The sequence below is a fragment of the Tupaia chinensis genome, unplaced genomic scaffold, assembly GCF_000334495.1.
Source record: "Tupaia chinensis unplaced genomic scaffold, TupChi_1.0 Scaffold000251_1, whole genome shotgun sequence".
Taxonomy (NCBI): domain Eukaryota; kingdom Metazoa; phylum Chordata; class Mammalia; order Scandentia; family Tupaiidae; genus Tupaia; species Tupaia belangeri.
Window position 1 is genome coordinate 2,383,709 of NW_006159731.1, and position 15,418 is coordinate 2,399,126.

Sequence of the window (15,418 nt, forward strand, 5' to 3'; positions counted from 1 at the left end):
CCAGAAAGAGAAACAGAGAGACAGAAAGCGAGAAATCATCCCCCCAGGGGAGATGGCCACAATCCCTTGTCCTCCATTCTCCTCTCAGGATCTTGGGCACGCACGCACACGTGCCTGGCGTGAGTTTAAGCCACTGGGTCTGGGACTTGAACTATAGTCGCCCACATGGGATTCCAGCAACATAGCCATTACGCTATCTGCTGGTCCTGCATTTTTCTTAATTATATTTATTATTCCTTTGTTGACTTTCCATATTTTCCTCCATTCTTATAGTATCAGCTCTTCACCTATCCTTTTTTTTTTTAAAAGAAGTTTTTGTTATAGGGTGCGTGCACTCGCCATACAGAGAGAGACAGAGAGATAAAAAGCGAGAGAAAGCACCCCCCAGAGGGGATGGCCACGCCGCAATCCCTTCTCCTCCATTCTCCTCTCAGGATCGTGGGCACACATGCACACGTGTCCGGCATGAGTTTTAAGCCATCAGGTCTGGGACGCAAACCGCAGTCAACTACATGGGAGTCCAGCCACATAGCCATTACGCTAACTGCTGGTCCCTTCACCTATCCTTTTATATATATTTTTAAGTTTACTTATTTGTTCATTTCATAGATGAGAGAAAGAGTGAAAAGGAGAGAGGAAACCCCCAAAAGAGTCTCAATACTATAATCCACCTCCAGCTTTCAGTTAGCCTTGGATCATGGGCAAGTGCATTCCCTGTGTCCTCAGGGAGATCTTAGCCATGAACCAGGAACCTTCCCAACTGGGATTGGTTCACAGAGTATCACATTTCAGTACTGTGTCACAACATACTCCCCACTTACCTGTTTTTTAAAACCATATAGTTCAGAGAACCAGCAGTTAGCGTAATGGCTATGTCGCTGGACTCCCACGTAGTCGACCGCGGTTCATGTCCCGGACTTGGTGGCTTAAAAAACTCACGCCGGGCGCGTGTGCGTGCGTGCCCAAGATCCTGAGAGGAGAATGGAGGAGAAGGGATTGCGGCGTGACCATCCCCCCTGGGGGGTGATTTCTCGCTTTCTGTCTCTATGTCTCTCTCTGTCTGTCTGGCGAGCGCACGCGCCCTACAGTGAAAATCTCTCAAAAAAAAAAAAAAAAAAACCATATAGTTCAGTGACCACTTGGTTCTTGAAATCCCCTCACTTAAAACCAGACTCTCTTCCATCTAGATATCTTTAATCTCTATTTTTGCTGGCTCTTTTTTCTTTTTCATGAAAATGAAAAGAAAAATATTTTGATAGTTACATAAACTTGCTTCTTTGTATATGGTGTTGGTGGGGGTTTACTTTTGATAGGGCCTCGTGCCATGATCCTCCTGCCCTAGCCTTCCAGTCACTGAGGACTACAGCTGTATATACCACCATGCTTGGCCTGTTTAGGTTGAGCCAACCACCAAACATGGGTCTCCCCTGTGGCCTCGGCCATCACACAACAGTGCTCTCCCACTTGTGCATTAGCAATTAGGCCTAAAAAGGAATTGTTTGATTCATTAGTCGGTGATGCATACTGTTTGTTTGTTTTTAGAAAAACGTCTGGAGTCAGGTACCCTAATATATAGGAAATATCCTGTTTTGCACATTTACTTGTTCTGACATTTCTCTGTGGTTGTTTTTTTTTTTTTTTTGTTTTGTTTTTTTACCAGATTGCCCCAGACCATGTAGTACCAGCACCAGAAGAGTGTTATGTTTATAGTCCATTGGGTTCTGCTTATAAACTTCAAAGTTATACTGAAGGATATGGTAAAAACACCAGTTTAGTAACCATGTGAGTAAAACTATTTTTTTGGAGCATGATTTTTACCTGTATATGGATGAAAATTACTGATATTTTCATTTTTTTCTTAATTAAAATGTTGAACCTAAATATTTTTACAGCTATTATTCTGTGTTTTCAGTTTTATGATTTGGAATACCATGATGGGAACATCGATTCTGAGTATTCCTTGGGGCATAAAACAGGTAATGTTATTTTTCAGCATACTTTTTGCTTAAATATTTTTTTCTATATCTAAGTTTTACAAGAGACATTTTAATAAATCTGCATAAAATTTATTTAAGAAAATAGATTATTATATTCAGTTTTTTATTAGTTGTCAGGTTTTTGTCATGCTTGTTTAATGTAACGTAATATGGTTGCATATAAATTTATTCCTTCATGATAATTATATGTTGTTTTATATTTTTATTTTTAAACAGGCTGGATTTACTACTGGAATATGTGTCATCATGCTGATGGGCCTTTTAACACTTTATTGCTGCTACAGAGTAGTGAAATCACGAACCATGATATGTAAGACTTTGACAGTGAAAATAGAGTAGTGGTAATAAATCATAATAAGTATTTCCCATTGAGGCAGATCACTAATGTTCCATGTGTGTTGGGTATCCACTTTGTGCCTAAAGATTTGAATTTCTAATTCATAGCTTTCAACTGAACTAATTAGTGACTGCCTTTGAAATTCAGGGAGACTGGGGACCAGCAGTTGGCGTAATGGCTATGTTGCTGGACTCCCATGTAGTTGACTGCAGTTTGAGTCCCAGACCTGGTGGCTTAAACGCATGTTGTGCACGTGGGCGTGTGTGCCCAAAATCCCAAGAAGAGAATGGAGGACAAGGGATTGTGCGTGGCCATCCTCCCTCGGGGGTGATTTCTCGCTTTTTGTCTCTGTCTTTCTGGCAAGCACACATGCCCTGTAGCAAAAACCTCTTCCAAAAAAAAAAAAAGCAAAAAGAAATTCAGGGAGACTGAATGTTCTTTGCAGAATACATTCACTTCAGTGCTAGTTACCTCTTAAGAATAATAAAAAGAGGAGCCAGCAGGTGTCATGGTGTTTGGGGAGCTGGACTTCTACTTGGCTGATTGGAAAAAAAGCTTGAAGAATATGCTGAAATGTGTGCATGCATGACCTGAATCCCAAGAGGACAATGGAGGACAAGGGATTGTGGCTTGGCCCTCACCCCTGGGGAGGGGGGGATGATTTATTGCTTTCTCTCTCTCTCTCTCCAGCAAACATACATGCCTTATGACAAAAACCTAAAAAAGAAAAAAAAAAGTCATATAAAGCCTTAACCAGAACTAAATTTAGAATTTTATGATTATCAGTTAATGATGATTCATTTTGACTTATTCATACCAAAATACCTAAATATTAGACTCTCCTAAAAGTAGAAACTATAACTACAAAAATACAAAAAGAAATTTTTATGGTGAATTCTTAAAGTTGTATGAACATATTATCTCTAGTTACCATTATAAATTCTGGATCAGGAAAACATGATTTTTTAGGTTATTTTATTGTAGTTTATGACCTAAGTAGATGTGCATTATTTTATTGAATCCTAGCAAGTATGAATCAACAGAATACGCTTAGTCTACAGTGTTTTTCTTTCTTTAAAGAACTTTCTTTTTTCTGTTAACCAAATCTGATCTTAGTTACTGGAGGACAATTGTTTAAGTCTTAAGTGAAGATCTTAGTTCATAATTGGGAAAAAGTTATTTTAGCTTTGGTTTCTTAAGAAAATTTTTACCTAACTTGGAAGATCTTTTTAAACATATGTAGTAAGTATGTATCTTACCTAATTCAGGGTTTTTGTTTGTTTGTTTGTTTGCCACAGGACACATGCATTTACCAGAGAGAGAGAGAGAGGAAAAGTCAGAAATCACCCCCTGGGTGGATGGCTATGCCTCAGTCCCTTCTCCTCTATTTCCCTCTTAGGATTTTGGGAATGTGCACAGACGTACCTGGCATGATTTTTAAGCCACTGGGTTTGGGATACAGAACACATTCAACAGTGTTGGAGTCCAGCACTTCAACCACTGCACCATCTATTGGCCCTCCAGGGTCTCTTTTAAAATGAGAACATAGCATCCATTGAATTCTCCCTTTAACTATTGAAGAATTAAGTAACTCTCATATTACTTAAACTATTACACAGGACCAGCAGTTAACGTAATGGCTATGTTGCTGGACTCCCACGTAGTTGACCGCAGTTTGAGTCCTGGACCCAGTGGCTTAAACTCACGCCAGGCACGTGTGTGTGCATGCCCAAGATCCCGAGAGAAGAACAGAGGAGAAGGGATAGCGGCGTGGCCATCCCCCCTGAGGGATGATTTCTCGCTTTCTGTCTCTCTGTCTGTCTCTGTCGAGCGCACGCACCCTATAGCAAAAACCTCTCAAAAAAAAAGAAAAAGAAAAAAAAAAAACCTATTTCACAACATTTTAAAAAATGGACTTCTGTAGGGACCAGCAGTTGGCATAATGCCAGTGTCGCTGGACTCCCATGTAGTCGACTGCAGTTCAAGTGTCAGACCTGGTGGCTTAAACTCATACCAGGAGCTTGTGCATGCATGCCCAAGATCCTGAGAGGAGAATGGAGGAAAAGGAACTGCAGTGTGGACATCCCCCGTGGGATGATTTTTCGCTTTCTGTCTTTCTGGAGAGAACACGCTCCCTATAGCAAAAACCTCTCCAAAAAAAAAAAAAAAGATAGACTTCTATAAATTCATTTTACATAGGCAACACAACTCTAATACAAAGACTGACATTACCAAAAAGAAAGAAATAAAAACTATATAGAAGGAATTTCTTTATAAAATATTATCAGATAGACCCAGCAGTGTATTAAAAGAATAATGCCCTATGCCTAAAGTAAGGTTTATTCAAATGATATAAGAAGGTTGTTTTGTTTTGTTTGTTTGTTTTTTTTTTAAAGAGATTTTTGCTATAGTACTTGTACTCACCGGAGAGACAGAAAGTGAGAAATCACCCCCTGGGAGGATGGCCATGCCACAATCCCTTGTCTTTCATTTTTCTCTCAGGATGCACTTGGAGTGAATTTCAAGCTGCCAGGTCTGGGACTCAAACTACACTCAGACATATGGGAGTCCAGAGCCTTAACCACTATGCCATCTGCTGGCCTAGAATGTTTTATTATTAAAACATCCAACATAATTTACTATATTAACAAATTGAAGGAAAAATCCATAATAAAATCAATATATACTGAAAAAGGCAGTTAATAGAATTCAATACTTGTTCCTGATTTAAACTCTTAAGTTAAAGGCACTACTTAAACATAATAAAGTCTGTTCATCCTTGAACCAGTACTAGACTCATTCTCAAATGATGAAATGCTATAGCTCCTTCTATTTTAATGTTATTTCTTTCTTGAGAGAGACAGCATATACAAGAAGGTCTTATAACATTGTGCTTCTCTCCTCCTAGCCTTCTAAGCTTGTCAGTACCTTGGGCACTCCACACTAGCATGTTTCAGGTCAACTTGGGATCTGAACCCACAGGCAGCCATCTGGCTTCCAGCACTGCAGATGAATACACTACTGCCTGTGTTGCTGCAGCTAGACCTAAGCACTTTAATTAAAGTCAAGAAAACATGGTCATGCTTATGACTGTTCAGTTTTGTGGCAGTATTATGAAATAGAGCAAAAAAAGAAAATTAAATAATTTAAGAACTAGAAATGACTTATAATTACATCATTAGCAGAAAAGATCATTTTATTAGAAATGCTAAGAATTAGTATTAGTAGAATTAACAAGAAAATTTGAAAAATTGTTGCATTTAAGAATCAATAACTATAGCTACAAAGCAGAAAAAAATGTATTACATTCACAGTAACAATAAACTCTAAAGAATTTAGAAATGAATTTAATGGGGCCGGCCTATGATGTGGTAGTTAAAGCAATGGAGTCCCGCATGACTGACCACAGTTCAAGTCTTGGACCTGGCAGCTTATTTTCTCACTCTCCCTCTCTCTCTCCATCTCTCTCTGGTCAAATTGAAGAAAAACAATAAATGAATAAAATATAAATAAAACAAATGAACTTGGCAAGAGAAAAACATATCTGCATGAAGAAAAATATAAAATCATATCTAAGCGCAAAAACCAAGAACTGAAGAAATGAGAAAAATATACATGTTCTTAGATAGGAAGACTTAGTATTATACAAATGTAAAATATATCAATAAAGTGCCATTTCAGTGAAAATCCAGTTTAGACTTGGGCAAAAGTAAATAAAGTTAATATGGGAAGGACCAGCCTATAGCTTAGTGGTTAAGGGAGCCAGATCCCATACAGCCGAATACAGTTCTGATCCTGGCCCCATCAGCTTAAAAACAATGGGCGTGTATGTGTGTCCCAAATCCTGACTGGATGGGGTAATAGAGGAAAAGGAATTGCAGTATGATTATGCTTTATTGGGAAGTGCTTTCTCTCTCCCCCTATTTCTCAGTTTATCAAGTTCATGCTCCTCCTAGCAATTAAAAAAAGTTACTGTGGGAAATGAATATCCAAGCCAAGCCAAGAAAATTATGAGAAAGAAAAAAGATGTGTAGGAATCGGTTTTATCAGATACTAAAATATACTATAAAGCCACTATAATAAAAGAGAAAGCTATGTCTTAGGCATAGCCAAATAGATCATCAGAATGGAATGGTGAACATAAATTCTCAGAATATATGAAGAATTTCATACATTATGTGATATTTGTTGCCTATTCAACTGATTATCCATTTGGGAAAAAAAAAAAAACCCTTATCAGGGCCAGCAGGTGGCATGGTGGTTATGGCTCTGGACTCCCACATGGCTGATCACAGCAGCTTGAAAATCATGCTGGGTGCATGTGTGTTCGTGTCCAGAACCCCAGGAGGAGAATGGAGGACAGGGGATTGTAGCAGCCATCCCCCCAGGGGGCAGTTTTTCACTTTCCCTCTCTGTGTTCTCTTTACTCCCTGGCAAGCATATGTGCCCTATGACAAAACTTGAAAAAAAAAAAGAAAAGAAAAATTAAAAAACTATCTGATATGTCATATAAAAAAAGTATTCTAGATGGTTTAAAGACTTAAATGTTAAAAAATTAAAACCATGAAGATCTTGATAGAAAATTTAAGAGTTGTACGTATAACCTACCAATTGAGGATGTGATATTTTCTTTTATCTTTTTCTTTTTAGAGAGATTTTTGCTATAGGGCACGTGCACTCGCCAGAGACTGATAGAAAGCAAGAAATCACACCCTTGGTTGGCCATGCTGCAATCCCTTCTCCATTCTCCTGTAGGGATTTGGGGCTCGCATTGCACACACGCCCAACATGAGTTTCAAGCTGCTGAATCCAGGACTTGAACTACTGTTGACTACTTGGGGGTCCAGCAATGTAACCACTATGCCATCTACTGGTTGATATAGAAGCTTTAAAAGAAAGAGTTTCATCAGAAATGGTTCTTCATTGGAAATCATCCTAAAAGATAATCAGTTAACCAGGATTTTTTTTTTGAGAAGTTTTTTCTATAGGGAGCGTGCGTTCGCCAGAAAGACAGAGAGAGACAGAGAGACAGAAAGCGAGAAATCACCTTCCAGGCGGATGGCCATGCCATAATCCCTTTTCCTCCGTTCTCCTCTCAGGATCTTGGGCATTCACGCACACACACCTGGTGTGAGTTTAAGCCATTGGGTCCAGGACTCGAACCACAGTCGGCTACATGGAGTCCAGAGACACAGCCATTATGCCAACTGCTGGTCCCAACCAGGACCTTTTTAAAAGCCTCATGCCTTCAGGGTGGGGTCCATGCTTGAACTAATTTGTGGAAAAAACAAATCCAGGCCTATAGCACATTGGTTATGTGCTATACTTCGGGATCTGGATCCCTCATGGCTGACTCCAGTTTGAATTCCAGCTCCAGTGACTTGAATAACACTCTGGTGTGTGCGTGCGGCCTCCATATCCTAACAGGATAGATAAATGGAGAAAAAGGGATTGTGGCATGGCCATACTCCATTGGGGGGCACTCTCTCTCTCTCTCTCTCTCTCTTTTTCTCTCTCTCTTTTTCTGTGGCTAGTGCACACTTTCTGTGGCAGTTAAAAGGAATACAAAGAAAGACAAGTCTATAAAGACCTTGTCTGAAAGTTATAATGAAACCTTTTCATCAAAACATCAGTTCATTATATAATTCCTATTGAAGGAGATAATTATTATCCAACATTCATTGAGAAACTGTTGTGCTGTGTCTCTAGATAAGATTATTCTCTATGTCCCTCTACGTCCAATCTTCTTTGGATATTTATAGGCTAATAGTAAGTTCAATGAAATAAGATGTTTTCCTTCATTTCTTTGGTTGTTTCTTTTGATTCTGGATACCCTAGCATCTATAAAAATGGTGTTAGTGTAATGCCAGTGTAGAGTGGGAACAATATTTTGGGGCATATACAGTTATCTCAGTGGTCCTACTGATCCACATACCACTTTTCTCTTTTCTCCGGTATGAACTAGAAGAGTTGTTGAAGCAGTTATTTTCTTTCTTTTTTTTTTTGGAGAGGTTTTCGCTACAGGGCACGTGTGCTCACCAGACAGACAGAGAGAGACACAGAGACAGAAAGCGAGAAATCACCCCCCAGGGGGGATGGTCACGCCGCAATCCCTTCTCCATTCTCCTCTCGGGATCTTGGGCATGCACGTACATGTGCCCGGCGTGAGTTTTAAGCCACCGGGTCCGGGATGCGAACCGCGGTCGACCATGTGGGAGTCCAGCAACATAGCTGGTTCCTGAAGCAGTTATTTTCTATCGTGATATTATTCTCACATTCTTTGTCTAAATGTTAGTTATGGTGTTCAAATGTCCTTAACTTCTCAAGCTTCATCACTGCTTCCTGCCATATACTAATTGTTGTATTTTGCTTCAGGAAGGAAAGAATTTCTGTTTATGAATAGTCATCAAACAACAATTATTTAAAGTTGAAAGGATGGGATTATAGAGGAGTATAGACTATAAAATAAAAGTATCCTTTGGGACCAGCAAGTTGCATAATGGTTATGTTGCTGAACTCTCACATAGTTGACCACAGTTGGTGTCCCGGATCCGGGCTTAAAACTCACACCAGGCGTGTGTGCATGTGTGCCCAAAATCCCGAGAAGAAACAGAGGAGAAGGAATTGTGGTATGGCCATCCCCCCTGAGGATGATTTCTCACTTTCTCGCCGTCTCTCTGGCAAGCATACGCACCCTATAGCAAAAAATCCTCTCAAAAAAAAAAATATATGTCCTTTGATGACAAGTAAAATAATGTCTTACAAGTTATATTTATCTATCGTAGATTTTTTTTGAACATCAAAAGATGAAACAAAGAAATGTTTAATGTTATAATAATGCTACCACATACAAATATTTCTTTTTATATACACATACATTAATTTCTATAGGGTTGTCAGAAGTCTTGACACGTTTTTGCATAGAAAAATAAAAATATGTCATGACTTTTTTGACAACCCAATATATCAAGGCATGTTTTATATTGTATTACAGTTTCGTCTTCTTTATTTCTTATTTTTTTAGTCAATTTTATATTTCTGCAATCACCATTTTTATCTCTTAACGATTATATGATTGCACTCTGTGGTATTTGCTTAATTACTGCCATACTTTTATAGGATTAAGTCATTGCTTGATTTTTGTGATTCTGGATAATAGTCCTCTAAAAATATTTTATGCATACTTTCTATATTCCTTTTTTTCTTTTGAAAGAGATATTTGCTATAGAGCACATGTTCTTACCAGAGAGACAGAAGCAGAAAGTAAGAAATTACCCCCCCAGGGAGGATGTCCACGCCATAATCCCTTCTCCATTCTCCTCTCTTGGATTTTGGGTATGCACGCACATGTGCCCAGAGTGTTTCAAGCTGTCGAATCTGGGACTCGCACCACAGTCAGCCATGTAGGAGTCTAGCAATGTAACCATTATTCCATTTGCTGGTCCTGATACTTCCTATGTTCTTTTGAATTACTTTCTTAAACCAAATTTCTACATGATTAGTTTCTAAATTTATTTCTAAGAATTGTACTCATTTATAGTGGCATCAGCTATGAATGAATGATGCTGCTTCTTTGAAATTTGCTGTTAATTTTGTGTGTTCCTATCATTTTGTTCGTTGTGCTTCATTTTAATACCTGAAAAGTAGTACATTTTTCTTTAATTGTGTTTATATTTCTTTCCTATTTACCCACAATTCCCTTGGTACTCTTATAGATCTGCTAAACAATTTCTTGCCTTTACTTTTTTTAATTGAAAGAGGGTGGGTGCATTTGTCAGAGACAGAGTGGGGCTTGTTCATGCCACTATCCCTTCTTTTGTACATTGTGTTGGGATTTGGGGCATGCATGAACACACACCCAGAGTATTTTTCAAGTGACCAGGGACGTGATTCCAACCAGGGTCAGCCATATGAGATCCAACTCCCTTAACTACTAGGCTACACAACCAGCCCTATTTATAATTCCTTATAAATTTCTTTTACGTTTGGTGTTTGAATGACTTTTATATAGCAGCAGTGTGTATCTGCCTATTTTTTCCATCATAATTTCTGTTTCTACAGTTGGTTTAAAAGGACAAGCTTTCATGTTCTATTTCTACATATGTTTTCTAACTTTTCTACTATTTAATGAAAAAAGTATTTTTTCTTAGTAATTTTTTGTATTGGTGTATGTGCTTGTGGAGACAGAAGGAAGGGAGAAAGAAGAAGCACCCTCTATTAGGGCATAGTCATGTTGTAATCTGTTTTCTTCCATTTGTCAGGATTTAGGGCACACCTGCCCATGCACATGTACCCAGTGTGTTTTCCAAGCTACAAGGGGCTAGAATTCAAACTGCAGCTGGCTAGGTAGGATCCAGCTCTTTATGCACTATACTTAACTACTGCACTACAGGGCCAGTCCTAATTTTTTTTATATTACACTTAATCACATCTATCTTTACCGTATATAACATTTCTTTTTCCAGCATGATTACTATGCATATCAGTCAAGACAAAGACATTACTATCCACATCATCATCATCAAATAGCTTTTCAATTTTTTTCAGATTATTTTTTATTCTCATTATTCCAGTCCTAATTTTTTAAATTCATAATCAGTTATTTGAAATTTTAATTGGCATGTGGTATAACATATTACTCAAGAAAACTTTTCTTTATATTTTTATTGTATCTAAATATGCCAAATTAAGTAATGTTTTCTGTCTCTTACTGATATTTACCTAACCTTTGTTTATCTTGCTTTTGTTAATTATAAAATGTTGTAATGCTGTAATCTGTTTCTCAGATTATCTGTACTATTTTATTGCTTTATTTCATTTTATGTTTGTTCTATACTGTTTTATTTTTTATTTTTGAGAGATTTTTGCTGTAGGGCACATGCACTCACCAGAAAGACAGAGAGAAAGCGAGAAATCACCCCTCAGGAGGATATGGCCATGCTGCAATCCCTTCTCCTCCATTCTCCTATCAGGATCTTGGGCATGCACGCACACGTGCCCAGCATGAGTTTAAGCCACCGGGTCCAGGCCTCGAACTGCAGTCAACTACATGGAAGTCCAGCGACATAGCCATTATGCTAACTGCTGGTCCCTGTTCTATACTGTTTTAATTGCTGCTGTTTCATGATATGTTCTATCTGGTGGTAGATTATCTCTAATGTTTTGTTAAATATTTTGAGTTTATTTGGATAACACAAATTGTGAGTATGGAATATAAGATCAACATCTAGTCTTATTCTTTCTCTTTATTTTATCTAGCATCATTGGATACCACTACTTGGGAATATCCAGATGTCTGCAAATATTATTTTGGCTCCTTTGGGCAGTGGTCGAGTCTCCTTTTCTCTTTGGTATCTCTCGTTGGAGCAATGATAGTTTATTGGGTGCTTATGTCGAATTTTCTTTTTAATACTGGAAAGTTCATTTTTAGTAAGTATCCCTATCAACAGAGTTAATTTCTTTTCATAATGTTTTAGTTCTAACCTGAGGTTCTAAGACTTGGGAATAAGTTAAGTAAGAAGTAATTATATATATTTCTAGGAAGTATAGTTGTACTTATTTATACTTTATTCCATTTTTTTAAGGTTTTGATCTTAAGTATTATGTGTATGTTTATTTTCAAATATTAATTTTTAAATAAGTAATCTTTCAAATCTGTATCTAATATATAATATTTCTAAAACTCAGTAATTAAAGCATTGTTTCTATCTTTACCACACAAATTTGGCATAACAGAAAAGTTCATAAAGGTCACTGGTGTTTGTTATGGTAAGAATTTGTTGTATAGACTCTAGGGGAAACAAATTTCCATCACTATTTTAACCCATTACAGTCTAAAATCAGGAAATTAAAGAATGGAATATATGCAATTCATTTATTTACATACCACAAAACTGTAAACTGCTCAAATTGGCTACTTGATTTCTAAAAAGAATTTCAAATTCGAGCCAAATACTTTTTATAATATTTTTAAAAATTGAATAGAGGAAGTTTATTTTATATTGCATAAGAGTCCACATTTTTTTCTCTGACTGATAGACCTTAGAATATGTTTAGTTGTTTTTTAAAAATCTCATATAGGGACTAGCTGGTGGTGTGATAATTACAGCAGCTGGATTCCACATGGCTAACTGTGTAGTTGGAATTCTGGACCTCGCGACTTAAAAACATGCCAGGCATATGTGTGTGCACACTCAAAATCCTGAAAGGAGAAATGGAGAAGGGATTGCAGCGTGGCCATCCTTCCCTGGGGGGTACTTTCTCACTATCTTCTCTTTCTCTCTCTCTCTCTCCAATGAGTGCATATGCCTTACACCAAAATAAAATAAAATAAAAAGAATATATGTGTTACAGAGGATCAGATTAAATTGAGTGAATGTATTTTAAAAAAACCTACATATTTAAAAATCTAGATTTACATGAACACTAAATTTCAAAATAGGTTTTAACATAACCTCAACAGCTAATTTCCCTAAAAGGCTTTGAGTGGGAGGGTAAATTCTATTTTTAATCTGACTTTAATAAGATTAGCGTTGTAATTAAGTTTTTTTATTAACAAGCATTTTTATTATATAAAAATTATGGAGCATTTCAAATGGCAAAAATATGCTTAATATAAATTCCAGTGTATGCACTAATGAGCTTTAGGGCCTTAACATTTTATTGTATTTGTTAGTTTACTATTCTTATAAAAATAAAATATTACAGATATAGAGGAAGTCTCATATACTCCTTTTCAATCATCCTTTCCTTTCTCTAAACTCGGTGTTTATCATTCCCATGCATATTTTTGATACTTTTACTACAGAAATATGAGCAACATGCAATATTGTTTTGCATGTTTTTAATCTATACAAATGCTTTTGCAAATTACTTTCTGTCTATCATTGTCTTTATTAATATACATAGTTCACTATTTTCACTTCTATAGCATTCAGGAATGTGAACATATCACAACTTGTTTATCTACTTTCTTGTTGATAAATGTTTTCAGTTATTTTGCTATTACAAACAAGGCTTTATTAAATACCTTTACTTCTGGCTCTTTGTATAATGTGGGAGATTTTTTCTAAGTTGTGTACCTATAAGATAAATTTCTGGAATTTAGGATGTTTACATTTTCAGTTTTACTAGAAATTGCCAAATTATTCTTTATCATGCTTGTTTCTTTTCTTTTGTCTTTATTGAGAGACTTTTGCTATAGGGTGTACGCACTCACCGGAAAGACAGAAAGTGAGAAATCACTCCTTGGGGGGATGGCCATGCCACAATGCCTTCTCCATTCCCCTCTCAGGATTTTGGGCACATGCACACACATGCCCAGCGTGATTTTATTTATTTATTTTTTTAAGCTACCTGGCCCAGGATTCAAACTGCAGTCTACTGTGTGGGAGTCCAGCGATGTAACCATTTCGCCATCTGCTGGTCCCATCTTTTTTTTTTTTTTTTTTTGAGAGGTTTTTGCTATAGAGTGCGTGTGCTCGCCAGACAGACAGAGAGACAGAGAGACAGAAAGCGAGAAATCACCCCCCAGAGGAGATAGCCACACTGCACTCCCCCCTCCTCCATTCTCCTCCCGGGATCTTGGGCACGCACACACACGCGCCCGGCGTGAGTTTAAGCCACTGGATCTGGGACTCGAACCACGGTTGACTACGTGGGAGTCCAGCGACATAGCCATTACGCTAACTGCTGATCCCATCTTTATCATGCTTGTAGCAAATGTTTGTTGCAGTGCTTGTCGCATTCTTGCCAACAGTTTTTGAAAGTTCCCTCGTGTTATATCCTCTCACACACTTGATATTCCCAGACTTCAATTTTGCCACTCAAGATGTGGTTTTAGTTTGTATATCTCCTTGTAAGATGGGACATTAGACATCTTTTCTCCTTTTTAAAAGAATTATTCATTTAATTTGATTTTTTTAAAAATTTGACCAGGAGGCAGTAGGGCAAGCCACCAGGTTCAGGACTCAAACTGCATTTAGCCATGTGGGAGTCCAAAGCCTTGACATCATGCCAGCTGCCAGCCTGACATCTTTTCTTAATTATATTGACTGTTAAATAGCTTATCTTGTATCTTTTACTTGTTTTTCTATTGGATTATTGGTCTTTTTTTCTTGTTAATTGATGGGGAATTTTAAATTGCCAGGGAGATGTATCCTCCCCAAACAGAGACAGAGAAAAAGAGAAACACCCCCTCAAAGGAGTGTGGTCATGCCACAATCTCTGCTCCTCCATTTCTGGATCCTGCCTAGCTTTTTGGCTCACCCACACATGTACTTAGTATATTTTTCAAGCTACCAGGGCTGGGATTCAAACTATAGTCAGCCACGTGGAATCTGGCTCCCTTAACCACTAGGCTATGGGCCCAACCCTAAACCATTCTTACATTCCGGGATAACACAATGCATATATTTTTAAAATTCCTTACTGGATTAAATTTGCTTTTTTAAGGGGCAGGCACTAATATTTTACTTAGAACTTTTGTGTGTTTTCATAAGAGATACTGACCTATAGTGTTTTTCTTTCTCATGCTGTTCTTCAGCCTTGATGTATTAGCTTCCTAGAACTATGTTCCTATGGTAACAAATTACCAAAAAGTGGTAATTAAAACAACGGAAATTAATTTTTTCATAATTGTGGAAACCGTTGATAGAAGTCTGATATCAGTCAGCAGAGCCCTACTCCCTTTGAAGGCTCAAGGAAAGAATCCTTCTTTGCCTCTCTTTCTAGCCTTTGTGGGTTGCCAGTAATGCTTATAATCCTTGGCGTTCTTTGGCAAGAAGCTACTTCACTCCAGCTTTTCCCTTCGTCTTCATGTGGCTGTCTTCCCTCTGTGTGTCAGGTCCAAATTTTTCTCTTCTTAGAAGGACACCATGCATTGGCTTTAGGGCCTACCCTAATCCAATATGACCTCAACATGATTACATCTGCAAAGTCCCTGTTTCTGAATAAAATCATATTCTGAGGAGGGCATAAATTTGGTGGGCATAAATTATGCAGGTTAGGGAGTCACTGTTCAGCCCAGTACACTTGGCATCAAGATTTTACTTACTAGTCTTTCACTAGTACTTTGGAATCAAGA

At 37.7% G+C, this 15,418-nt stretch overlaps 1 protein-coding gene across 10 annotated transcripts in view; it reads left to right on the forward strand.

Moving 5' to 3' along the window:
• Positions 1 to 15,418, forward strand: part of SLC38A9 (solute carrier family 38 member 9) — an 88,578-nt gene that overhangs the window by 44,285 nt on the left and 28,875 nt on the right. For all 10 annotated transcript variants that reach the window (XR_003549473.1, XR_334621.3, XM_006148990.3 and 7 more), the window contains 4 exons: positions 1,661 to 1,782; positions 1,913 to 1,976; positions 2,214 to 2,307; positions 11,593 to 11,763. Coding sequence is in view for 8 of the 10 variants with exons in the window: in XM_006148990.3 (XP_006149052.1) it covers positions 1,661 to 1,782; positions 1,913 to 1,976; positions 2,214 to 2,307; positions 11,593 to 11,763 (451 nt within the window). In the remaining 2 variants the exon portion in view is untranslated. The remainder of the gene's footprint in view (positions 1 to 1,660; positions 1,783 to 1,912; positions 1,977 to 2,213; positions 2,308 to 11,592; positions 11,764 to 15,418) is intronic.